Source organism: Xenopus tropicalis, chromosome 1 (assembly GCF_000004195.4).
Source record: "Xenopus tropicalis strain Nigerian chromosome 1, UCB_Xtro_10.0, whole genome shotgun sequence".
Taxonomy (NCBI): Eukaryota; Metazoa; Chordata; class Amphibia; order Anura; family Pipidae; genus Xenopus; species Xenopus tropicalis.
The window spans coordinates 49,980,860-50,007,575 of NC_030677.2; the positions used below are offsets into that span (position 1 = coordinate 49,980,860).

At 37.3% G+C, this 26,716-nt stretch overlaps 1 protein-coding gene across 8 annotated transcripts in view; it reads right to left on the bottom strand.

Moving 5' to 3' along the window:
• Positions 1–26,716, bottom strand: part of clcn3 (chloride channel, voltage-sensitive 3) — a 46,210-nt gene that overhangs the window by 18,544 nt on the left and 950 nt on the right. For 4 of the 8 annotated variants that reach the window (XM_012957404.3, XM_012957414.3, XM_012957396.3 and 1 more), the window contains 4 exon segments: positions 20,404–20,579; positions 1,354–1,511; positions 508–607; positions 88–275 (listed from right to left, as the gene is read on the bottom strand). In XM_012957404.3, the coding sequence (XP_012812858.1) occupies positions 88–275; positions 508–607; positions 1,354–1,511; positions 20,404–20,563 (606 nt within the window). In that variant the 5' untranslated portion in view covers positions 20,564–20,579. 8 annotated transcript variants of the gene reach the window in all.

Consider the following 26,716-nt stretch of genomic DNA (forward strand, 5'->3'; position numbering starts at 1 on the left):
CAGGTTGAGAACCGCTGTTCTCAACTGATTCTTACAAACTAAAAAAGAGTAAATTAATATTTTTCCCTCACTCTGGAGAAGACTTACTTCTGCTTGGCCAATTATTAGATCTGCCCATGTCTGCCACTGTGGGCATTTATCTCTCTCTTCAAATGTTGCCTCTTTGGAGTCCCAGCAGCACTGTTCATGGTTAAACCAAAATGCAGTCATACAAATGCCTTCTTTTAAATCTGCCATCCAGTCTGCAGCAATGTCTATAAAGCCTGCAAGGGCACCTATAGGCAAAAACATGGCTTGCTGTAATTAAATGTCATATCAATACAGCACAGAGAACATTAAAATTGTAAATGCCCAGTGGGGCTGCTCAAACACGGATATACCACCAAGAGTTAATAGGGCTTCTAATTCAATCACAGATGTGTGGTTGTATCTGTTTACATATACATGTACATACACAGACACACCAAGCTTCAATGCTATAAAGTTACATATTAGAGAGCTCTTTACCTGATGCTAAACCGGTAAGTGTGACTACCAGCCATCCAGACCAGGCATCGTACAGACTTTTTGCTAGTTCCCATGCGGATTCTTTTTTCTTGCTGTTTATCTAGTAATAGAATATAGTGGTTTTCTTATACTACAACTACAATACAATAAATAGTAAAGACTCGATTAAATACACTTTAAAAGCCATTAAAGTTAGTATTTGCAAATGTTGAAAAAACAACCTTGTGAGCTACAGTTTGGTAAACATAAGCATCAGTGAAATATGCTATGCAATAAACATTGCATCAGCATCTAAACATGAATGCAATCTTTAATACTGCTGCCTTTTAGCACTGGTTAATATCCTGTAAGGGCACTATCTGCATGGATCATGTATGTTCTCCCTGTGTCTGCAGGCCCCATGTGGCACTAGCTAATAAATTCTGGTGGCACCTTTCCCCAAGTAATGCAAAAAAGCAGGGAGGTACAAGGCTATAAAAAATATGCTTGTAAATAGGAATGCCATATGGATTTTAACCTTATGTGGGTATGGTGGTATTAGTAATGTTCCGACCATAAATCAGTTTTTTTATATTGTATGCACTGGCAGAGGGGATTACTAAAAAAAACAACAAAAAAAAAAACCCCATGAAGCCAGTGAATATGCATTGATAAATCCTTTTTTGTGTGGATTTGCATCTAATAAAGAAGCAAAATGGCAGCACAAGCTGTATGCCAAATATTAATGTAACCACTGGGAAGAGAATGTTAGTGGATCGAGGTTAAATATAAATTGTGCTACAAAAAATACAAGCGTCCTGTGCCTGTTTTGTACACCTTTTACACTGTACAAAATGGGTTCCTTACCCGCCTGTGTCGCTCTCTGTCTTTGCATTTTTCCCGCACCCAGTCAATGGTATGAAAATCATCATAGGTCCCAACTCCAGGGATAGGTTCATCTAGGAGGTCCAGTAGGTGAGTAGTGCTGTTAATTGCACCTCCATTTGTCATAGTGTAATGTGTTCCTAGAAAGGAAAGCAATGAATAAAGCACTAAGCTTTGTAGTAAAGGTAATGCAAAAACACATCCATTTCACATAATAGCCTGTGCCTAGTTTCAAATTCGTAGGGCTATACAATAAATAATGAAGTTATAACTCATTTTTTGCCCAGAACCTTCCTTCTCTACATACATTAGTTTACTAATAACAGTTGCCACCTTCTGCTGGGGCATTTTCCTAGGTAACCACAGACTACTAGCAGGAACAAACCAAAATGGGAATGAAATGGGTAATGCCAGTGTTCAAATAGCATTTTTATAAATAAACATTTTTTGTAACAGATTCACATTGAGGTTTACAAACAATGCAATGTATGGAAGGATAAAAGGATATATATTCTCTTATTGTATTTATAAAGTTAAAATGCGTCCTCCTTTCATTTAGTGACAGGTATTACCTTGAATATGGGTGCAAATTAGAGGGTAATAGTTGACTGGACTGTAATTATGTTAGTTGACATGTCTGCATGCATGTATGAGAAATAATATGTATTTGTACTGCATGAGCTGCAAAGCCATAGAAAGCAACTCAGTTAAAATGTATACAGATGAAGCCTCATTATAGGCACAGCTGTGTAAAGGGCTAAGTATTACCTTGGCTTAGAAATAGAGGAAAATTCTTGGAGTCAGACTTATGGAGTTTAGTTTAAAAAAAATAATATTAATAATAATAATAATAATAAAGGCCTCAAACAATGATGCCCTTTTCAGCATCTAATCCCTCAGACTGGGGCTGCAAAGGATTTTGTATGACATTTATATATGTTTAGAAATATAACCAAAGCAATACACAATTTGGTTTATAAGTGTTTATACTGGACAGATATTACCAAACTGCATATTACAATAGAATGGAACACCCCCTGTGTAGCACTTCAGACTTATCAAGCTTTTGCTGAAACTAAGCCCAGCAGTTCAGTTAACATATGGTTATTTTAATTAATGGAATTTAAACTGTTTTCCTGTTTTATATGTAGCCATTAGGTTTAGGAGATTTCAACAGAAAAGGCAGATCACTGTTACCTGTATTGGCCTTCCCCAATGGTCACACTGCCTGGGGCATTTAACACATGTATTGCTGAGAAGTACATGCACTGCACTGCCAAGTAAACATATTTAAACCAATGTGAAGTAAGGTGTGTTAGTAAATGCAATAAAAATGATTCCCCGATTACCTTTGAGCACTTCTACCAAAGTGACATAAGTGGGAGGCAGCGAGTGCAAAAAGACATTGTGCTCCTTACAGTGACTCACTCTTTATATAAAGTTGGAGATTTTACAGGGAATATTGCCATAATCATAAAACAAATACAATTGTCTCATCTTAATATAGTTTGAGTTTACACAGTCATTACTAGCCCAAGGCGTTCTACGGTTACATAGTTAACAGTTGTAGTTTTAACAGCAGATAAAAAGCCATAGTTTGAAGGCTTGGGTTGTCCCACTCCTATGAAATGGAGGAGTCAAGCTGCTATAATTATATAATTAAAATTATTGCAGTGTTCATAAGGCCACTATCTGCTTTGGATCCAAAAGAAAACGGCAAAACCAAGAGTGGTATTTTTGTTTAGTTATGGCTTAAAAACTCTGAATTTCTTTCCATGCCCTGCCTAGGCTTATGTGTTGGGTAGGCAATGTAATGCTGTGAAAGCATGACAGCTTCTAATAGAGCAGAAGTGAAAGGGTGCCAGTGCATGAAAACTGCCATTGACACAGCTGATGTTTAGGTTAGGTTACCAGTAGGAAATTATACCTAAGTGATTCCAATACCAGAGGGAAACATGGAAAGACAGAAGTGAACATAAGCCAACAGCTAGAAGTATAGTTAGTTGTTATGGACACCATTTTTTAATTCACACAAGACCTAACAGCAAGCTATGCCATAGGAGAGTCAATCTGCAGGCAGGAATGCATGCTACTCTATAATATCACAGACATAAAAGTAGATAAAACTATTTGATGCTACATTAATGACCTATTTAAACTGCATCTATTTAGTCCAATGCAATATTATTCTGCATACAGTAAAGATGCAATATCCTGACTTCAAGGTGATTGCTACTTTTTAGTCTGATTTAACAGTCCAAGGAATTTAATAGAAAGGGGATGTCCAACTGGAGGCCCATTGGCCAGATTCAACCCTTGAAGGCATTTTATGGGCCAACTTGTCCATGGTTCCATAAACTTTTATAAATCTAGCCCACAAACATAATAATGGTCCCACAACATGAAAATCATTGGACAGCACTAGTATAAACGTTAACAGTAGGAGAGACTTTGTTTTTTAAGACCAGCTATAGAAGGGGCAAAGATATTATAAATAAAACTGGTATGCAGGCCATAAAATAAACTTTGGTTGATGATCTGAATGGTGGTAATGTCATCTCCTGCAGAGGCCACTTTAAGCAAATAATCTTTTTTTATTTTATTATTATCCTTTAATAAAACAGTATCTTGTACTTGATGGTAACTACGCTCCATGTATCTATATCAGTGGCAACAAGGCTATTGGGTTTATTTAATGTTAATTTTTTTAGTAGACATAAGGTATGGTGCTCCAAATTATGGGAAAATAAAACCTTTATCCTGATATTCCCAGATCCCAAGCATTCCAGATAACAGATATCATACTTTACTATAAAATATAGGAATAACCCCTTTTTTAAATTCTAATATTAAATGCTTAATAGAAAATGGGGGGCATACTATCATGTACTATCTGGCTCTACTTTACTCATATGCAGTTACCCATACCAATCAATTAGCTATGTGTTACTTTCATTTTTTATTATGTAGAATAATGATCACACTGAATTGGTGAATCATTGCTATATGTAACTGCACTTTTTTGATTTAGCCATTATATCAATAAGTGAGTCCTATGATGTTTTCCAGTATGGACAATCAGATGGAAGGAAATATATAACAGACTTCATGGTATGCATATTCCACAAGCAGTATGTATGTTCCTACAGCATGTCCTGGGGGCATGCTAACATAAACTGGGTTCACTTCCTGTAGAAGTGCAGATAAAAATCTTTGGGCTGGTATACAAATCTCTGTACAGGTATAGGATCTGTTATCCAGAATGCTCGGGACCAAGGGTATTCCGGATAAGGGGTCTTTCCGTAATTTGGATTTCCGTACCTTAAGTCTACTAAAAAATTAATAAAACGTTAATTAAACCCAATAGGATTGTTTTGTGCCCAATAAGGATTAATTATATCTTAGTTGGGATCAATTACAAGTTACTGTTTTATTACTACAGAGAAAAAAGGAATAGGTTTTAAAATTCTGAATTATTTGATTAAAATGGAGTCTATGGGAGGCGGGCTTTCCGTAATTCGGAGCTTTCTGGATAATGGGTTTCCGGATAAGGGATCCCATACCTGTAACAAGAAACAAGAGGAAGCTACGATGATTGGTTATATATAATTAGTGTGGCTCACACTATGATGGGCTAGAATTTCAAAGAGAGAAAATTTCAAATGTTACATTTTAATTAGTTAATCATACTGGAGCAACCTTTTGAAGTTTTAAAGATACAGGGAATTCTCTTTCAGCTAATTATGAGCCATGCTTATCATAAATCTGGCTGAATAGTGCACTTTCAGGTCAGATACCAGCAAATAAAAAGCTAGTGTAGGCAGAGCTGGGCCACTGAACTTTGGTACCAAAGGAAAAGGTGCCTATCTGGGTGCAGTGCCTGTCTGCCTAAAGGGAGTTTTTTTTACAGGCAAACAGGGTAGAAGGTTTTGTTTTTCCTTGTCATGTCACAGAAAAATGAATAATTGTTTTAGAACAAAGAAGTTAATTGCACGTCTTATGGCAGCAATGTTTTGCTACAACATTGTATGTACGTGGCTTCTTATCACTCTGCCCTCTGTTTAGTCACTAGCCTGCACTTTCTCACTGCTGTGTAATAGTCACTTGCTGTAACAATACACTTTGCAGCAATGCTCAGCTCTAGTTTCACTGATATGCTTTCACTAGCAACACATTCCATGTAAATAAAAAAAACACATCCTCCTTATAGTGCAATGATTAGCCCTTCACATAAGAGAATGTGTTTGCTGCCTAATATCATGGTCTAGTTTGAAAGGGAAAGCTTTTGGAACACAAGCTTGTTAAGGGCTCTGGCACACGGGAAGATTAGTCGTCCGCGACAAATCTCCCTGTTTGCAGGCGACTAATCACCCCGAATTGCCATCCCACCGGCGAAAATGTAAATCGCTGGTGGGATGGCATACGCGGCAGTGCGATTTTAGTGAAATCGCGGAAGTTTCCTCTCGCCGGTGGGATGGCATTTCGGGGAGATTAGTCGCCCACGAACAGGGAGATTTTTCACGTGTGCCAGAGCCCTAAATGATTTATGACTGATCAGACCAAGAGCTTCTAGAACTGGTGATAAGTTGGTAACACAGATATAGTTGAGAGTCTGTTAGCAATACTATATTTTGTCCACAGGCAAAAAAATATTGTTGTACCCAATCAAAATCTGTTACTAATCAATTTGTTTAGTTGGAAATCTGATCAGCTATTTGTTACTTTTGTGTGCGATCACTAGCCAACCCTTGCTCATATATCTGCTGTTGTAATCTGATTAAGTTAGCCCACCATCGCCCACCTCAGGTGGGCATATCGGTAGAAGGTCTGTTCATTTGGCAACCTTGCCAAACCTCAGATCTTAACATGTACGGCCCACTTTACTCTGAAACTTAAAGAGATACTGACATCAGAAATAAGACCTTTTTTTTTTAGATCTATCTAACATTGTCTTTGCATGCTATTTATAGAAGTATTTGCCTGATGCTTTTACATTACCTGTCAGAACCCCATGTTCCTCTCTGAGGGGGCTGCCATATTTGTGCAGAAGGAATCTGTTAGCATTAGAAGCTATAACTGACAGGCTGAGAAGGGACAGTCAGGTTGGCAAAACAGTTGGGTTTAGGAACTTCAAGTAACAATTACTTATAAAAGCAGCCAAAAAAAGATCAACATGTCTTATAGGTAACTTTCTATGTACATTAATATTTTGAAGAGTACATTTTTAGTGTCAGTATCACTTTAAGTAAAGCTTGGAGAGCATGCTCAGTATATATTGTGGAGAATGTATCGACTAATGCATCAAACTGTAATTTTAGCATAATAGTGATCTGGCTTATTAAAATGCTACTGAGAAACAAAACTGAGGGAAAAAATCAACCAATTTTGAAAACTCACATTTTAGAAATAAAAAGTATAAAGAGAAGTGTGGTAAGATTTTAAATGTAGTCTAAAACACAAATGCCAAGTGAATCTTGGAAGGCACAAGCTGCACCTTCTACTAAAACTAAAGGAGGCACCAGCAGATACAGAGACAGTTTCTACTGTCAGGCTTCTAAACTGCTGACATTCTGCACACACCAAAACACACTCACCACAACTACTGGACTCTTCACAATGTCACTTTAAGTTATGCCACTTTAAAATCCTCACTGCACAATTTTTGCACATCACATTTCAAATATTTCATTGCATTTTTTTTTAATATGTTTATGTAATGTTGGGGGAACACTGGTCAAAAAAATTCATTACGGTAATGATGCTTCATTGTTATTTGTATTTGACAATAAAACTTGAAACTGTAGATAAAGCTTATAAATGTGACAAAACAAATCCCTAAACATGCTTACTAACATGAAAATCCAGATTCGAAGAAGAGGCTACAACCTCTTTCTTGCAATTATGGGATTTGAATGACAAACATGCAAAAATTTACATTTAGGGCAAGTTGTAAGGTATTTTTGGGCACCACATGTGCCATTTCTCTTAATCTAAGTGTGAATTTCTGTAAATTTCTGTGGGCATCTTATATCCCCAAATTGATTTCCAACAAATCGCCAGTTGGAAGGCATACAAGGCGATTTGTTTTCCAAAGTCTCTCGAAGTTTCCTGTTCAGGTTAACAATATGTTATTCAGAAACATTCTCCTTAATTATTTGTACACTCACTTTATAAAAAAAATACCATATTTAAAAAAAAAAATTGTAAGTTACCAAACAAAAATGTTTACTAACTTACAAATACTAATTGATACACAAGGTAGAGCGGGTCCCACTCAACAAAGCGTACTCAGTATTCACCCTGCAGCCTTAATCATGTCTATTTAGCCATGGGACTGTCTGGTCAAATTGCATGCAATCTTTGTTATTGCATTAATACAAGTAGATTTCACTGTAACAGGCCTTTCTAACAATTAAATATTAAATTGTCCTTTTACAAGAATACTATTAATGGGCAGTGAAAATATCTACTAGAGGGGCTAATGTCACGCGGATATAGATAAAGAAGCAGCATTGTTAGTCAGAGGTGATAAGGAAAAGTAAGAACAGTACAAACAGTGATATAGTTGGTGTCACAAGACTGTAAGCGTTTGAGAGTAGTATTACATAGAGGAGCTAAGTTTAGATTTCCAAAGCAAAGAGAGGCACTGCTTGTTAATATTAGAATGTCCCAATATTAGCAGTAATCGTTACTTTTAATAACGATTACTGCTAATATTGATTGCTTCAATTCAATTAATTATTTGCATATCCTATGTGACTCCAGAAATCAATTTGACATTTGTCTCCAACTTAGGGGGCTTTACTTAAGTTATAATAAAACAAATGTATGTGTGTCATCAGGTCAATGAAGTACCTATTATTGCTGCTACTAACATGTATTTCTTAATAAACTTTAATTCTGCAGTACTATACAAAGAGACTACAAATCAATATCCCTTGACCAAGTCTCTCATCTTGCTGAATAACAAATCATACACCAAATGTTTATACTGTGTAGTATTTAGCAGTAAATTTAGGAATGTTTTCAAGAGCCATTTTGATGTCACTGTGGCTTTTAGGATTTATTTAGTAAAGAGAATTACCAGAGGGTCTGAATAGTTGTACAAGGCTGTATAAAACAAGTAGTTTAACAAGCTTAAAAGAAACCAATTTCTCAATCACTATGCAGTGTGCTAAAAAAAACACAGGTATACTGGAATGACCACAACTTCTGAACTACCACAAAATTTCACAATGAAACCAAAGATCACACACTGACTGTCAGCAGGGAATCATTATAAATCTGTGTATGATCAGAGTACAGAAGAAAGGGTTGAGCTTAGATAACAAGCTATTCTCGCATTTCCTGTTGCCATTCTTTTAGTCTGTGTGTGAAACCTTCTTGATCAGCACACGAGGGCAGATACATACTTCTGCCCTATGTAACACCTACCCCCACACCTATTCATTATTCTACTTTAAACAGTAAATACTGTAAACTCTTTGCATTCAACCTAACACACTCTTATCTGTGATCTTATCTTTCAGTCTTTTCTGCCCTACCCCTTCTCCAAACCCTCCCCATGCCCCCCTCCCATCTCTCCATGACCCTTCACACACACACACACACACACACTGCCTCATTCTATTATCCCTTTCTGTTCTCTTCTGACCACACAATTTTCTGCCAATCTGTACATTTTTCTTTGAAGAAAAAAGAAAAAAAAAAGGATGAATTACACCATGGTTTCCTGAATAAATAAGAAAAATTCAGTTCAGTATAGGGCTATCCAATAATCTCATCAGCTGTTAGAGCTGGAGGGAATTCTGGGAGTTGCAGTTTCCAATTGCAGCAAGGCTGAGATTCTGGGTTCCTTGATTTAGGGCAAAGGTGGAATTTACCTTATCACACATTACATCTGAAATTACACAATAAAACTGACACACTGAGAAAGCAACAGAATGTTTCCTATTAAAATACTGCAGTGTTAAGTAGAGACAGGGAATACTGCTAATTCTATTTGGCCTCGGGGAGCTGTCATGATCAGCCATCATCACATTTGCAACATCCAATACTAAATGTAGAGCGTCAGCACTACAGCAGTGACGTTCTTAAGTCGTTTATTTCATGAAGGCTGCCTCTGTCAGACAGCTTAACGCAAATCAATAATCTTATCCAGAAACCGGTTATTCAGAAATCTCCTATAAAATCTTACCTAAGAAAGCAGTTCTTATTTGTTTTACAGATTTGCTTTTTATCATTAATAATAAAACAATACCTTGAAGCTGATATTAATTAAGCTACATAAATCCATATTGACAACAAAATCATATTAAGTTTTTTTCTTTTTTTAAATATCTATTTTTTTAGTCCCCCATATTATGGAAAACCCCATGTCTGGAAAACAGCATACTGAATAATAGATACGTACATATGCTACCCATCTAATATATAAATGTTATGTTATATGGCAAAGTTTGAACAGAACAGGTTAACATAACTAAGATATTTTTTTAATAATGTAATGCCTGTCATTGCATTAAAAAATATATTTTCACAAGCCTAAAGCAACTGAACTGACAATCTATTTCCAACGATACCAACTACAAGCATTTGGAAGAACAGGGGCGGGTGGGGGGAAGGGGTACATTGCCTTGCTGCTTCATATGAAAATGGATTCCCAAGGCTAATGGAAGCTTATTCGGTTGTAATCCATAGACAAAAGCCTGCTACAAATAAAAAGTAACACTTACTTGGAGATCTCACTAACACTGAATCAGGGAAACAGAACAGAGAAAGGCAAAGATGATATATCCGTGTGTGTTTAGAATAGGGAATGCATATGAAGGAAACACCTGGAGAAGCAGATTCAAATCACCAAACCTACCTCTTTTATGCAGATCCCGGAGAGGAATACTGTCTCCACCACCATCATAAGGGAGGTAGGGATCTGAAGATATATCCATTGGGGAGTCGGAGTGTTAAAATGTCCCTTAATCAAGCAGCTAATGTATGAGCAGCAGCCTGGGAAGCTGCCATGTTTGATCAGCACTAACAGAGAATGCTGCCTCCTTGCAGGGACTGCCTTCAGCCTCACTTGGTGACATCATCAGAGGGAACTGAATGCAGGCCGGTTGCTCTTGGCTACAGACTAGCTGTGACTGAGCGAAACAGCACCACCGCTCCATCTGCAGCCACTGCTGCACAGCCCTCCTAAGCCGATTGCACAACTAATCCCTTTTCCCTGATATGTACTACTTAAGCAATAAAGAGACCCACTCCTAAAAATAGCTTTACAAGTGTCATTAACCCATTTAGGCACAGGGTAACACTTTTACATAATTGAAATGCATCCCTGTTCTACTTCACAAGTCACCTATGGGCTGGATCAAAGTAGAAGGATTCAGGTGCAGCCTCTGACCACCCATGCGTGCCAATTTGGGGGCAGGTGTACTCCCCACCAATATCTTCGAGACCTGCCTGCTGTTGCTAAGATTCAGTTGTAGATTCATTTATAAGAACATTCAATGGTTTTATGGGGTTCATGCCTCGCAACTGGGAATCACGTTTTTGCACCATCAGGTTAGATGGTGCCTTTCACATAACTAACACGGAAAAAATATCATATAATATATATATTACATAAAAATATAAATAAACCGCCTGGCCATGTCACCTCTATCAGAGACATCAGTGTGCTGAGAATGACAATGCAAAAAGCTAGGCTCCATTATTTTCCCCAGTGGCAGTACACAACTGCAGGATGCGTATAATAGGCATGGTGGTTCATTTAGCACTTCTGCTTTGCAGGCCGTAAGCTGGATCTAGACCTGGGCATTACCCGTAGACACTTGTATGTTCTTCCCATGGAATTCCTTGCACAGTATAAAACCATATGGATAAGTTTATGGTGAAAATTACACTTTGTCAAATTGGCAGGCACCTTAGATTGTGAGCTCCACTGGGGCATGGACTGATATAAATTATATATAATCTCTGTGAAGTGCTGTGTAATAATGCAACATCAAGTATAATAAAGTATAATTCTTTTTCTGGTTTAGTATTTGCTTTTCATTATATAGGTAACACCTATGCCAGACATTTAGCTACACTGAATTGTCACTGTGATTTCAATTATTTTTACTTTTGAAGTGTCATCTGAACATACCTTCTTATCTCATATACATATATATTTAACTGGTCACATTTTTAGAAGCAATCACCTTATTGGTTGCTATGGGTTAAGCTGACCATACATGTAATGATTTTTCCTTTCTTAAAGGACAATGAAAGGTTAATATAAATTAAAAGTAAGTCTAAAGGCATTCTTTTTAAGTACTTACTGCATATTTAAATTCCCAGATCCCTGCTTGCTTCTCTGAGATATGGTGCTGGCAGCCTACAGCAGTGTGAAGACTACAGTGACATCACTAAAATATCTCTCCACTTCCTGCAGGCTGCCAGCGGCAGCCTTAATCGCAATGGTTTCAATTCCCTTCATGTGCGCATATTTGTAATGCAATCCTGTCTCCTGTTCTGTAGCGTGCGCGTCATACTGACCTCCACTCTACAAGCCCACCAGCCATCAGAAGTGGAACCACTGTTACCATAGCAACGCGCGAGCGCGCTCCATTCATTTTTTCTCTGCTACGGGGGCATACAAATAATTTCCTACATTTGTCTGCAGTCAACTGCCATGGTGCCGAGCGAGGTGCGGTTCTCTGCACTGAGATATATATATTAAACTGTGAGAAAGGACGGACGCATGCCTGGGGTCAGGGTGGGGGGGGATGAAATGCATGCGCAGTGTGGAGCAGAGAGGGAAGGAAGTGGGAATACCTTTTTCAAGATGGCGGCGCCGTTAACAAAATGGAGAGAAATTAGGTTGTAAGTTGTAACTCAGTAAATCTTTTATTATGCGATCCAAAAATATAGCGATTTAACTGAACAATAGTAGAACTATTGAGGAGTGTGATTTATAAATTTTGACTTTCGTTCTCCTTTAACAACCAGTTTCAGTGAAATCCCACAAAACCATCAAATTATAGTAAGGTTAGTGTGCACTGAACAATCATACATCTAGCAATCTTTCATCCGACATCGGTCAGGTTTGAAAATGTTCATTGTTAACAATGCAGGTAGCTACCCGCATTTTTTCCTAGCTTTAACTAGATGATATTGCTTGAATAGCAATATAGACAGGTACAGTAAAACTGCCCATACACATGTAGATTTTTAAAAGATCAAAATCTGGCCCTTTAATTACATATGGGAGATAATTCATTTTATGGAAAACTAAAAGAACATATGTGTGGAAATTGGTTGCAAAACAGAGGCTTTTTACATAGTCTACATTTTGTTCTACAGCCTCAGCCTGCATAATAATTTACTCTGCTTTCAACAAAAAAAGATAACAGTGGTATCTCATTTCCCAGGAACATCTGAGTACTGGAGTGTTTTCTAAACAAAGATTTTTAGTGAAACATTATTTAGTTGTATGAAATGAAATCAAATGTGAAAAACTGGCTGTGCAAAAATTTGGGTTCCCTTGTAATTTTGCTAATTTGAATGCATGTAACTGCTCAATACTGATTACAGGCAACACCAATTGATTGAATTAGCTTGTTAAGCCTTGAACTTCATAGGCAGTTGCCAAATCATCAACTTAAAGGAGAAGAAAGGGTAAAAACTAAGTAAGCTTTATCAGAAAGGTCTATGTAAATACAGCCATAAGCACTCACAGAAACGCTGTACTGATTCCTCTATCAAAAGAAACACAGGATTTCTTGTCTCCTTTTTTGGGAACATGTTCTTCAGTATCAGACTTCCTCTTTTTTAAAGCTCCTTCAGGTTTGGGGCAAGAGTCTGCTCAGTTCTCTCCTCTCTCCCCCTTCGTTCTTTTGCTCCCCCATCCCATATGAATGCATAAGAACTCACTTCCCCCACCCTTAGGAATATGTGATCTGAGCTTCCAACAGCTATAACTGCAACAGGAAGCTAACAAGACCAAGCTAAAATGGCAGCTGCTATCAGAAGGAGCTTCTAGGGCTCTTTACTCAGGTATAGTAAAGCTTTCAGCTAAATAAATATAGCATTCTAGGTGGCACTAATGTTGCAAATCTATTGGCAGTAAAATGCCAAAATTACTTTCCTTCTCCTTTAAATCTGCCAGTGTATGGCCAGCTTTGAAAAAATACCATAGGTGCCCCTTAAAATAATTGTAGCTACATTTTGCTACTGTATACTTTGTAACTTTTGTTTATAAAGATATTTTAATTTATTTAACTAATGGATATTTACTATTAGGTGGCAGTATATGTATGGGATGGCATCTGTTACCCAGAATGCTCGAGACCTGGGGTTTTCCTGATAAGGGGTCTTGCTGTAATTTGAATCACCATAATTTAAGTCAGTTAAAAAAATCATGTAAACATTGTTTTGAATAATTCATTTAATCATTTAAATCCTAACAGGACTGTTTTGCACCTAATAAGGATTATATTTTAGATGGGATCAAGAATATGATACTGTTTTATTATTACAGAAAAAAAAGATAATTTTAAAAAATTTGAATTATTTCATTAAATACTGCCTCCTGGCCATCTCTCTCTAACTGCCTCCTGGCCATCTCTAACTGGATGAACCAACGCCACCTCAAACTCAACCTAACAAAAACTGAACTAATGATCTTTCCGCCTAAGCCTGGTCCTACCCCCCCCTTTTCTATCTCTATTGATGGCACCCTCATCAACCCCGTCGATTCGGCGCGTTGTTTGGGGGTGATCTTTGACTCCAGTCTCTCCTTTTCTAACCACATTAACACCACTGTCAAAACCTGTCACTTTTTCTTACGCAATATTGCCAAAATTCGTCCCTTTCTTTCTACTGCAACAGCTAAGCTGCTCATGCATGCTCTCATCCTGTCACGACTGGACTACTGCAACCTGCTATTAACCGGCCTCCCTAACTCCCATCTTTCCCCCCTACAGTCTATATTAAACACTGCTTCCAGAATTCTCCTCCTTTCATCCAGGAGAGTTCAGGCCCTTCCCCTGCTAAAGGCCTTATCGTGGCTTCCTATCAAACAAAGAATATCCTACAAACTTCTTCTCCTAACCTTCAAGGCCCTCCATTCCTCTGCTCCTCACTACATCTCGTCCCTTGTGTCTCCGTATGTTCCCGGCCGACTCCTTCGTTCCTCGCAGAGCAATCGTTTGGTTGCGCCCCCCACTACTACTGCGGTTTCCCGCCTTAAACCTTTCTGCCTGGCTGCCCCCTACATTTGGAATGCCCTCCCTGATTTCCTCCGGAGAGAATCCTCCCCCAGTCTTTTTAAAACTAAGGTTAAAGACTACCTTTTGGAGCACTCGCCCATCACCTGATCTGGGAACTGGCACTTATATTGTAATGTCACCCACTGTGACCTACAGCACTTATATTTGCCTATTTGTGTCTGTTAGTTACCCCTCCCATATAGATTGTAAGCTCTACGGGGCAGGGACCTCCTTCCTCTTGTGTCCTCGACTCTTAACTTATTGCTGCTGTATTTATCTGTATTTATTATTATACTTTGTATTTATCTATTATCTTATTAACACCCTGTTTGTATTAATGTATTCTACTGTACAGCGCTGCGTACATAAGTAGCGCTTTATAAATAAAGATATACATACATACATACATACAAAAGAAAGTCTATGGGATATGGCCTTTCCGTAAGTCAAAGCTTTTTGAATAATCTGTTTCCAGATAACAGATCCCATACTTGCATAAGGAAGCAATTGTCATTTTAATCTAATAAATCTGAAGAAGGTGAAGTTTTAGCACCAAAATGTCTAGTAAAAAACTTCCACTTTAAGTCTAAGCGTGCTTTGGATATTTAAAAATATTCAAGTAGAACAACTGTTGATAAATATTCCAAATATATACAAATATTCCTGACAGTAAGGAAAGTGTTGTTAAAGGGGAACTCCACCCAAACACAATTAATTGTATGCAACTTTGCAATATACATCAATTAAAAAATGTGCAGCCTTTTCATGATTTTAATATAATAATATGGTTGGAAGTTCTCCTGCTGATCTGGTGACTACTTTAAGATTCAAAAAAATGTAACAGTAGTAGACTTTCCTCAGCCTCCAAATCCCACAATTCCCTGCACATGTGATGTCAATACGGAAAGTAGCATCACAGTGCAATGCACGGAGTTATGTAGTTCCTACATGCTGTCCGTAAACTGTGGAGAAGTTGTTACAATTTGTAACATCAATATTTTATTCCACTTTCATATAAATATGGTATACAAATGTTTCGGGCAAATTTTTGTTTGGAAGCCAGAGTTCCCCTTTATACAGCAGGGACTTCCTCTGTACAGTGTAGTATACAAAACATATTGTACACCTGCCCTTTTCTAGAAATATAATTAAACGGGGAATAACAAGGTCATCAGTGCCCCATCTCCCATGTTCAATGAGAAGAGACACTCACCCAAAAACTTCCAGTCAACACCAGTGCATTGCCCAAAAAAAAAAAAATGAGAAAGAAGGCTGCTGTAAATCCCCTGCAATGAAAACTCATAGTTTCTAATATTATTGTACCATTATGAACTGTTGCAAAACCAATACTGAATACATTGAACTTTTGATTTCCTTTACCCAATACGCACCAAGATTGAATTGCTTGTCACCAACAATGGAATGCGTTTTTTAAGCTGGGGTTGTCCAAATGAAATTTTTTTTAAATTTAACACAGTTTACTATAAACTGGTCTACAAACACATGCTGAACTAGATTATACACCCACTACATGGAAACAATTGGACAGCACTGCATTAAGAGTCCCACATTCATTATTCATCAACCTCTGGACAAATAACCTCATTACCTCATAAGTAAAGTGTCTAAAATGAAACACTGGAACCATAACTAAGAGGTCTGACATAACTTTTTGTGTGCTGGGGAATTGGGGCTCAGACCAGACTGTATAAACATTTATCACTGCCTGAAAGCAGGACTCCAGCAAAGGCAATGGACTAACCATCACTGGGTGATTAGCCGCCACAAATTTTTATAATCAAGTTGCGGCGACTTTTACCACTCAGTCATGGTGACTTGTATATTTAACACAGAAGTTAGTCACCATGGCTGTTTTGGCTTCTTAAAAGTCATGGTCACTAATTGCTCCGTCTGTCTTCGCCCTAAGAGATATTTGTGTGAAGACAAAAATTGACTGCTACCAAGTTTGTAACATAGGTCCAATGTTCCATCTAAGCGAGCGCACACATCAAATTCTGGTGTGCATAAAGAATCAATTTATACTTACATAAATTACTTTTCCCTCAGTCCCGAAGGCAGCACTTACTTAGAGAGAGATGATGTCCCATGGGTAGAAAAAACACTGCCCTCAATCATTTGCTCCACCACCTCCTCTCCTATAAGGCCCCCTACCCCCCCTTTCAGCCTCAGTGGTTACAACCATTAAGACACACACACAAAATGCTGATATAATATTAAATTGAGGGGTGGAATAATGTGCTACCTTTAGGACTGAGGGAAAAGGAATTTACATATGTATAAATTCAGTAGTTTCCTCACGGTCCTTGGCAGCACTTAGAGAGAGAGAGTTAAGTAGCAGTACATAGAAAGGAGGTCCCAAAGCAACCGATTCCCCAGAAGAATAAGTAATGGTAATTGTGAATTTTATCCACCTGGCAATAGACATATTAAACACACTTGCCCTTGTTACTTCCCTAAAAAGAAATAAAAAGGTTAAGTGAAATCCTAAAAGGTTGGCCCTTCTTTATATAACATAGAACACATCTTCTGGCATCCATAGATAAAATTTCCTCCCTGCTTCATCCTTTGGGTTAGCGAAAAAGCTGAAAGAATAACTTCAAAATTCCTATGAAAGCTGAATGAAACTTTGGATCTAAACAAAGAATGATCCTATCCAAAAAAATCTGCAGGTACGGTTTTCAGCAGGACAGGGCCTAAAGTTCGCCCATACAAACTGCAACTAGAAAAACTGTTTTTTCAAAGGCGTTTATTTATGCATTTGTAACATAAGAAAAACTGTTTTAATGGGAAGATGAAACAGGAAATTCCCTGATAGATTCTATAAGTAATCTTCTTCCTGCTATGCAATAGGATGAGTGAAAAAATCCCTTGCTCCTTGCTTTCATGACATCCGTTTCTCCAAACTCTGAGTTGAAGCGATTGCTGGGTTTGGATGAAAAATTGTCCCCTAGGACAAAAAATTCCTCTATACTGGTAGATGCAAAGGAGGACTGATAGATAGTCGGAGATCAGAGTACCAACTCATTCTCGACCAGGAGGGAGCAATTAGATTATTTCTGCTGAGCAAATAGCAATTTTCCTGATTACCCTTGCTAGCATTGGGATTGGTTGAAAAACAGACACTGCTGACTGAAACCTTGAGGACCTTCTGCTAGACTGACCATAAGCTTTGTCTCTTGATGATTTGTCACTCTTTAAGTTCTGTCTGTCTGTATTTATAGGAAGATCTGAAACCTTGAAAGGAAGGGTGTTTATATGACCTCCTATATTGAGGTAAGCTCCTTACTTTGTTATATGCATTTCACTAAGAGTTAAAGCTCTAAACTGAAAAGTTTTTCTACCTCAAAGGATAGATTAAGAAGATGGTTTTTGGATACCATATATGCCACCCAAGGCTTCAGACATAAGGGTCTCCTAGTTGGCAAAAGTGGCAAATGCCGTCTTGGCTAGTATATCCACTGGAAATTTGAAATTTCAGCAGTTGTCTGGTTTCTAGGATCCCATTTGCAAGCAGGCAATAACAATAACATTGCAGCCTCACAGAGTTTTTCTTTTTTTTTTGCTGTTTATTTTAGTGAACCCCTTTTAAAGCAAAAGGGCAAAAAAATAAGGAAAATGATTAAAAAATTATAAGCAATAAAAACAGAAGCCCAATTAAAACGTTGATAAGTACAGAACTTTCGCTAACATACTAAAATTCTACTTATTAGCTACCCCTGGTGTTTTACACTAGCAACCCAGTAAGCCAGGAGCAAGTTTAAACCTATTACAATTTGTTACATTGGGTTATATATTTCCCAGCAGCATCTAAGTGTATCAGTTGGCATTAAAACAGTTCAACACATGTGTCAGAGTTTAAAGAGTTAACACAACCTTCGCAGACAACAAACTTAAGCATGATGTATTTCTTCAGATTTTAATTATTATACTGGTACAATGATAAAGACTCCATTTTCCTCCTAGCTGTCTCAGACAGACCTACCTTGAATGCTGAAAAAGATGTGGTTGCCAGCTGAGATGTCTTCTCTGTTCACCGAGAGCCAATCAGTAACAATTATATAAGGCACCTAAGGGTGACATCACTCACTTTCAATTGGTTCCCGCTGCACAGAGATGATGTATCAGCCACAGACCACCAGGATATACCTTTTGCATTGAAGCTAGGGCTGTCTCAGGCAGATGATGGGAAGGGAGGCAAGAAGACAGTAAATATAGAATACAAATTTGCTAATTTAAGGGATCTTAACACAAACTTTGTGATGAGATCACAGATGATCCTTTTTCTGCAATGATACGTGGGTCACACCTGGTCAGTCTACAAACATTTTATTACAGATCTGTCTTTGTCTTTGGCTAGTGCCACACAGTGTTGATTCTGGGCCAGCAGAAAAACACGGTCCGAGAATCAGCACCTATGCTTGCCCAGTAACTTCCATTTGTTAAAGTAGAGGAGAGTAAAGGAGGAGTCAGGCGGTAACCCATTATTTTAGGTTTTACTTTTTTATATTCCTTTAAATATTTACTCATTACCAAGATAATGCTTTTAAGTCAATAAATACCTGGTAGATGATATACTGTATCTTTTTAAATACAGGTACAAAACAGTTTTACTGTTTATGGATGATTCAATTAGGGCTAGGCAAGTTATTAACCTTCTTTTTATTCAATATGTTGTTGTACCTCTTCAGATAAACTCCTTTATGTTCTAACAAGCAACCCATACTACTGCTTGTAGTCCATGTGATTTTCCCTATAAAATAACCTGAGGAACTCTCTATGTATGTATGTATGTATGTATGTATGTATGTATGTATGTATGTATAACAAACGGAGCACACCCTATTAAAGTTCAAATGCCCAGGGTACTAGCAAAAATATATAAAGCAAGATAGTGAGCTGCACACACCAGGTCTTGGCAAAAAAATGATACGTTTATTTAAGCAAAGAAATCTTTGCTTAAATAAACGTATCATTTTTTTGCCAAGTCCTGGTGTGTGCAGCTCACTGTCTTGCTTTATATATTATATATATATATACACACACAGTATATACACACAGTATATACACACAGTATATACACACATACACATAAAGAGGTCCACGAAAAAAATTTGTAAAAGTAATTCAAAAGTAATTCAAAGCAAATTTAGAATATGACTTTAAATTGCCAATTAAAGCAGTATTTGCTTGTACCCTTCTTTTTTCTAGTTCAGACTCTTAATACAGTGTAGCAAGAAAGTTCTGTTTCAGGCCTATTATTCAGCTGGATTCTTCTACACTGATTCAGGAGTCAGAACAAGAAGTGCACACATACAGATGCTCTTTAAACTGAAAAATATTACTAAATCTCTGAAAATATCTATTTAATTTAGTTTTGGTTGCTTTGTCTTTCATTATGTAAAAAAACAGGGATCTAGTGTAGACTCACAGTGTCCCTAACTGCCTAATATTTGTATGTGCACAGAGTTAAAGTATCTAGTTCCCCAGCAGCTGTTTGCCAAGTTGAATCTGAAAATAGTAACTTGGAATAGAAGACATGCAATCAGCATAGAGTATGAAAGGAAAATCCTGAAGCAAAACAAACATGAGAGGCCAAGTGTTCACACAAACACACAAAATACATTTAAAGGTAACTTTTAAAAAGTTTGGAAAAAATGCATGATTTGCATGAAATGCATGATTTGCAGCATATGTAACTTCACATAAACAAAAATGTTTTAAATGTGTTTTCATATACACATATCAAAAGACTTACCAACAGATGCATCACCATCCAGCAAGTTGTCATCTTCCAATGTATGGAAGTCCATCATTCCACCAGCTCCATCCAAGAGCTCCTCGTCACTGCTTGCACTAGTAATGCTGTTGTAACTATTGCGATAATAGCTCCTCTGAAACAGCTGCTCAGACTCCATTTAGCTGCCAAACTACCTAAATGTGAATTTAACAATGTTGTTACTATGCTGCAGTGCAAGACTTACCAACAGGGCCTGTGAAGGCCTTAACATGTCATGTGTAACAAATTGCTCACTGCAGATATTTTGTTGGGTTCCATGACTCGCAGATGGCTGAAACTCTTTACCTGGCAACATCAACTCCAGGCCCAGAATGTCAATCTAGGGCTTCTGGCAAATAATGTAAGATGCCATATACATCCACTATTTATTGGGCTGGTGAAGCACTGTTTGGGCCTGTGTGTTATTGAAATGCGAGAGAATATTTTGTATCTCAGTCTGATCAACTCTTTGGTGGGAGGAAAAATATTTATTTTTATTTGCACTTTGGTCTTGAGAAAGGTCATTCTAGAGACCAAAATGTTGACAATAAATCATATATCTCTTATGACACTCAAATAGACCTGTAGAGTTTGCACCTTTTAATAAATAACACAAATATGTGACATTAAAGGGAGTCTGTCATGATTTTTATGGTGTAGCTTTTATTACTAAATTACACAGTGTACACTGCAAATAATTATTTCTACCAAATAAAAATGTTACTCTTGAATATATATTTTTAGTTGTAATATTGTGTGCAGGTAGCCATCTCAGTTCATTGTGCCTGACCCTGAGCTTTTAGAAAGAGCCAGCACTTAACAATGCAATTGCTTTCAGACAAGCTAATGTTTTTTCCTACTCAATGTAACTAGAGAAGTTATGGCCATGGGTGTTTTACTTTTGAGTGCTATTCTCATAACTACCACTAGGTGGGACATGGGAGCATTTATAGCAGTGCGGGTGTCAGGGAGTTGTAATCTTGTTACCTTCCCATTGTTCTGCTGACTGGTTTCTGGGGGGGGAGGGGTGACATCATTCCAACTTGCAGTGCAGCAATAAAAAGAGACTGAAGGGCTGAGGGCACCTGACAAACTAAGAACATATCAAGCACCATGTCAAATTTCAAAATTAATTATACAATTTACAAATTGAAATTTTCCTGCTATTCTCATATTAATTAAATCATAAAAAATGTTTAGGCACTTAATAATATACCTCTAATATTATAACAATATAAAACATTTTTTACACACTTCATATCTTACTGAATGGATTTTTGCAGTCTGCATCTTATCTACACAGTAGAAAATTCCCTAGATTTAATTGTAAAAACAACGCTGTAAAACGAGACCTATTTGCAGTGGTGGAACCCTAAACTGGGTGTCTCTGACATCCGGTAATATGCCATTGAAAAAAAAGTAAACATTTTTTTTTTATAAATTCTCCCTTACCCATAAAAACAAAAACAGATTTGGGAGGAAGGGGCCTTCTACCCTGTGTAATACTATTTCCCATTTATTAGAGATTCTGGTTTCAGTTGTTACAGATTATAAATATATATCTTTTTAGAAACAAAAATGGTTTCAAATACTAAAGACACCTAATTTACTGGAGAATAAAAAAACAACCAGAAAGGAATCACTTTTCCTTAACAAATGTTAACACAGTTTCAGAACTATTTCTCATTATACACTGACAAAATTCTTCATATTAATGTACCACATACCAATTTCCTACAAAGCTTTTCCAGAAGAGATTTCCTCTTAATCCTGTGATTTAATCTGCTCTGCTTTTAGTGGAAAAAAATAATTGCCTCCAAATGTAAAAGATAGGGAGAGTGTGTGGAAAGAAAAAAAAAAAAGCTTTCTCCTTGTCATATGACACACTCAGACATGTGCTCCAGATCATATGAATGAGCAAGGCTTTCAAGAATTTATAGTAGTCTCATGTTTGACATTCAGTTAATGCTAGATTTGGGAAAAAGCAATTAGCAAGTTCATTTTACCAACAAAAAATGTTCTCCAATGAATGCCTCCATGCAAATAGAGTATTAGCACAAGTCATGTCATCCCCAGCATGTGAGATGCGTGATTTATGACAACTTAAAGTTGAAACTATTATGAAATATGATAATACAGGTATGGGATGCCTTATTCCGAATTACGGAAAAGCCATCTCCCATAGACTCCATTATAAGCAAATAATTCTAATTTTTAAAAATATTTTTCCTTTTTCTCTGTAATAATAAAACAGTACCTTGTACTTGATCCCAACTAAGATATAATTAATCCTTATTGGGTGAAAAACAAGCTCATTGGTTTTATTCAATGTTTAAATGATTTTTAGCAGACATGTTATGGAGATCCAAATTACGGAAAGATCCCTTATGCAGAAAACCCAAGGTCCCAAGCATTTACATTACATTACCATTTATTTATAAAGCGCCAACATATTCCGCAGCGCTGTACAATAAGTGGGTTAAATACATTGGACATACAGAGTAACATATAAAGTAATCAATAAACGATACAAGAGGTGAAGAAGGCCCTGCCCAAAAGAGCTTACAATCTACAAGCATTCTGGATAACAAGTCCCATACTAGTACAGAGTTGTTCTAAATATTGAAAAAATAAGTACGGATCTCAGATCTGTCAGAACGCCTGGGACAGCCATGACTTTTTCTCAATTAACGCCGATTTACTGTATGCTATTTTGGTTAAATTCCAATATAAAATACTAAGCCTCATTGTGGAACAAAAAGTGGAAAAAAAGCCGTAATTGGGCATTTTACGCTGTGTAGGCTGCATTCTGCATTGAGTAACTTGTTGTAGGACTCTGGAGTGCAGAGACCTGGGACTTATACCTAGAATCACTTATGAGCTTCCTGCTTGATCCAGGAGGGGTGCGGGGGAGGCACATAGATGTGCAAAGTGCAAAAACATGGGCAATCGGCATTCTACATTGTGTAACTTGCCACTGTGTGCTCTTGCACTTGCCCCCCCCCCATAGTGCACTTGCCCAGGGGGACTGTAAATGGCTAAAACTGCTATTATTATTTGAGAGGCCAATCAGTGGGTTTGGGAAATAACACTGCCACATTTAAGAGCTTTCTGGGTAATAGGTTTCCAAATAATATACCCCATACATGTATTTCCCCAGATATATGGAGAAATAATACATTTAACTAACTTGATGGCTTTGTCACATAGATACATTATTTATTTATGTATTCCATTCCATGATGAACCTAATAAAACTAACAGGGTAGGTGCCCAGACAAAAGAATCTAACTACCTAAAACCTTTTAGGATTAAATGCAAAAAGCCCCACTAGGCAAGAAAGAAATTACAGAGCACAGGCATGCACCTCTTGTGTAAGCGCTAGCAAAATTTTGCATTTCATTTACACTAAGCTCCAGACATTTTTTGAAAATTTTGTGCTCTCTCCTTGGGAGAGGAGGGCCGTTTAGTTTACCTATGAAAACTATACAAACCTGAGCTTTCTAAATGTACCTGATGTGTTTTTTTTTGTAATTCTACATCTGGAACAAGATTTAGAGCTCTAAATAACAAAAAAAATGATATAGGGATTTATACCAGAAACATACAGTATTTTATTTTATGGACAAAAATTATACTGATTTGGAATTCGGAAAGCCTCATGTCTCTCAAACAGTACTATACCATTTATGTGTAGTTTTATGGAGATTTCTGACTTGACACAGATCAAAAATTCCCAGCAGTAAATTACTGAATTTTCAAAGCATTACAGCAGAATAAGGCATACTTTATATTCCAAAGCCAAACATCCTGGAACATTAGAACATTAGGTTTACCCCAGTAAACCATACATTTTTGAAAATTACACATTCTGCCAAATCCAAAACGGGTAACCATGTCTTTCTACTCCTAAGTACCAAACAACAATGTTTTCTGAATTTAGCAGATTCTATGAAAATCTATGAAAATTATAAAAAAATCATCTCAAAGCTTCCACTTTCCACATCTTATCTCCCATATAGCATTAGGTACCAAGAAAAAAACATCCTATATATGAATGCCACAGTTTAACAGTTTGATACACAGTTTGATGCCTATTGTGCATAGGATTACCAAATTATCTGGCATTTAGAGACCCCAAAAGGAAGTTAGTTGATACAAATAAGCGGTTTAGATGAAAATCACCTAAAGCCTTAAACTTTCAAGCATCTTATCTCTCACATACATCCAAAATATACATGCCAAGGGTCCACTGAACCGTTTGATGCTCATAGTGCGTAGGATAACCAAAGTATGCTGCATTTAGAGACCCCAAAAGGAAGTTAGTGCATACATATTTCATGGCATATATTTCTACTACCAAAATACACCATCTGATTTATGTGTGTCAAAAGTGGCAAATAAATAAGGTGACCCCAAAAAATACACATTCTGCCGAATCTAAAATGGGTAAATTTGTCTTTGCATGGCAAAGCACCAAACAGCAAAGCTAAGCTAAATGTAGCAATTTTAAATAATTTCTCAAATTTGTCACAAAGCCTCATTATATGCCCTACATTTTGGAATGTACCAACATAAAACATCTTAAATATGATTGCTAGGGGTCTACTGAACAGTTTGATGAACAAAATCCATAGATTTACCAAACTATGTGGCATATAGAGACACCCAATGAAAATAGTGCATATGAATTTTCACATCTGACACTAAGGCTGCTGCAATATAAGCACCCGCTATGTGTATTATGTGCCATAAGACCCCCTAACAGTATGGAACCCCAGAAGATCTAGTAATCAGCAGTCAAAATCACAATTTGAATGTTTTAGATTAGCCAATTATGTATTATGGACATAAACAAAGCTAAAACACCTATGCAGAACTGATAATGCAATAAAATGTCTAAAAATGCACCGAAATCACAAAAAATATAATAATCCCTGCTACAACTTTGTGTGTGTATACTTGTGTGTACACTTGGCAAATTGTGTGTTGTATGCGCGTGCAAGTGTGTGCAAGTGCTGTGAATGTGTAAAAGCACCATGATCCCCCACAATGTATGTGTATGTAAGTGAATATTAGTGTAATAAGTGTGTGTTTGTGTATTTGTGTGTGTGCAACACTAACCTGGGCTAGTAGGCAGATCCATGTGAAGAGGCTGGAGGGGAAGCAGGAACCAACTGAACCTGCTGGTCCTATTGGATCCGGTGCGTGGGTGGTACTGGGGGGTCGAGAAAGTGCAGGCAAGGGCCTGTCTACGTGTTGCCTGGGGAACAAGCAGCTTTAAAAGCTGCTCTTCTGCTCCCAGACCTGGAAGTGCGGTGGCACATCAATACTTTAATCCACAGAAGGAGTCATGGTTCCGTGGCACTTAAGGGTTAAAGTATAAGGGCAAGACATTTAAACAATCACGTTTCTTTCTAAGCTAATGGATGAAGCTGCAGAAGTTTTGTGAAATCCTGGGACAATTTTGTTGTCACTCCACACAATGCACAATGATCATTCTTGCTTATACTAATTTTAGCAGCATAAAACTAATTAATAAAAAATAATGTTGGAAAAGCACTTTGGGTGATTTTACATTAAGTTACATGAATGGGTATATGTCTCCTTTAATATGGGCCTCCATCCCACTCAATGGCCTTTTTATAACTGGACCAACCAAATCCCGTGATGTGAACTGTTCCGGTGTTATCATATGATGCATTCTTTATGCATGTGGGGTGGGAAAAAAAGCATGAGCAGGAACGATATGTTATTAGAGATGAGCTAAATTCAGGATTCAGAATGAGCTAATTCCTTCATGCTTGAATTCAGTTGGTGGAACCGTTAATATCAAGCTTTGAAAACTCTGAACAATAGTGACATTTTATTTGTTTTCAAATGGTGCCATTTAACTCAAATCTGAATATACAGATAAGGGTTTGGATTCAGTTGTGCAAAATATTTTGTGAAGAATTTGGTATTTGCTAGCTTTTGTACATTCCTACAGTTCATTATACAGAGCAATGCTTCCTGCCTGCCTGTTACAGTAACACAAGGCTGCCAGTGGAACTCAAATCATGGCTGCTGATTCTTTTTTGGGGGAAGGGGAGATGAATAACTACACATAGTAATATTACATGCAGGTCAATCAATTCTTCAGCCGCAGACTATGTACTTGGTTAATAAAATAAATGTATTACACATTTGATTTGATTTGGACATAGTTTTGGGGGATAGGCGCAAATGCATGTATTCTGTGCACACCATTCCCCAACATGAAGGGTATAAATATGGTTATTTTATTTACTGT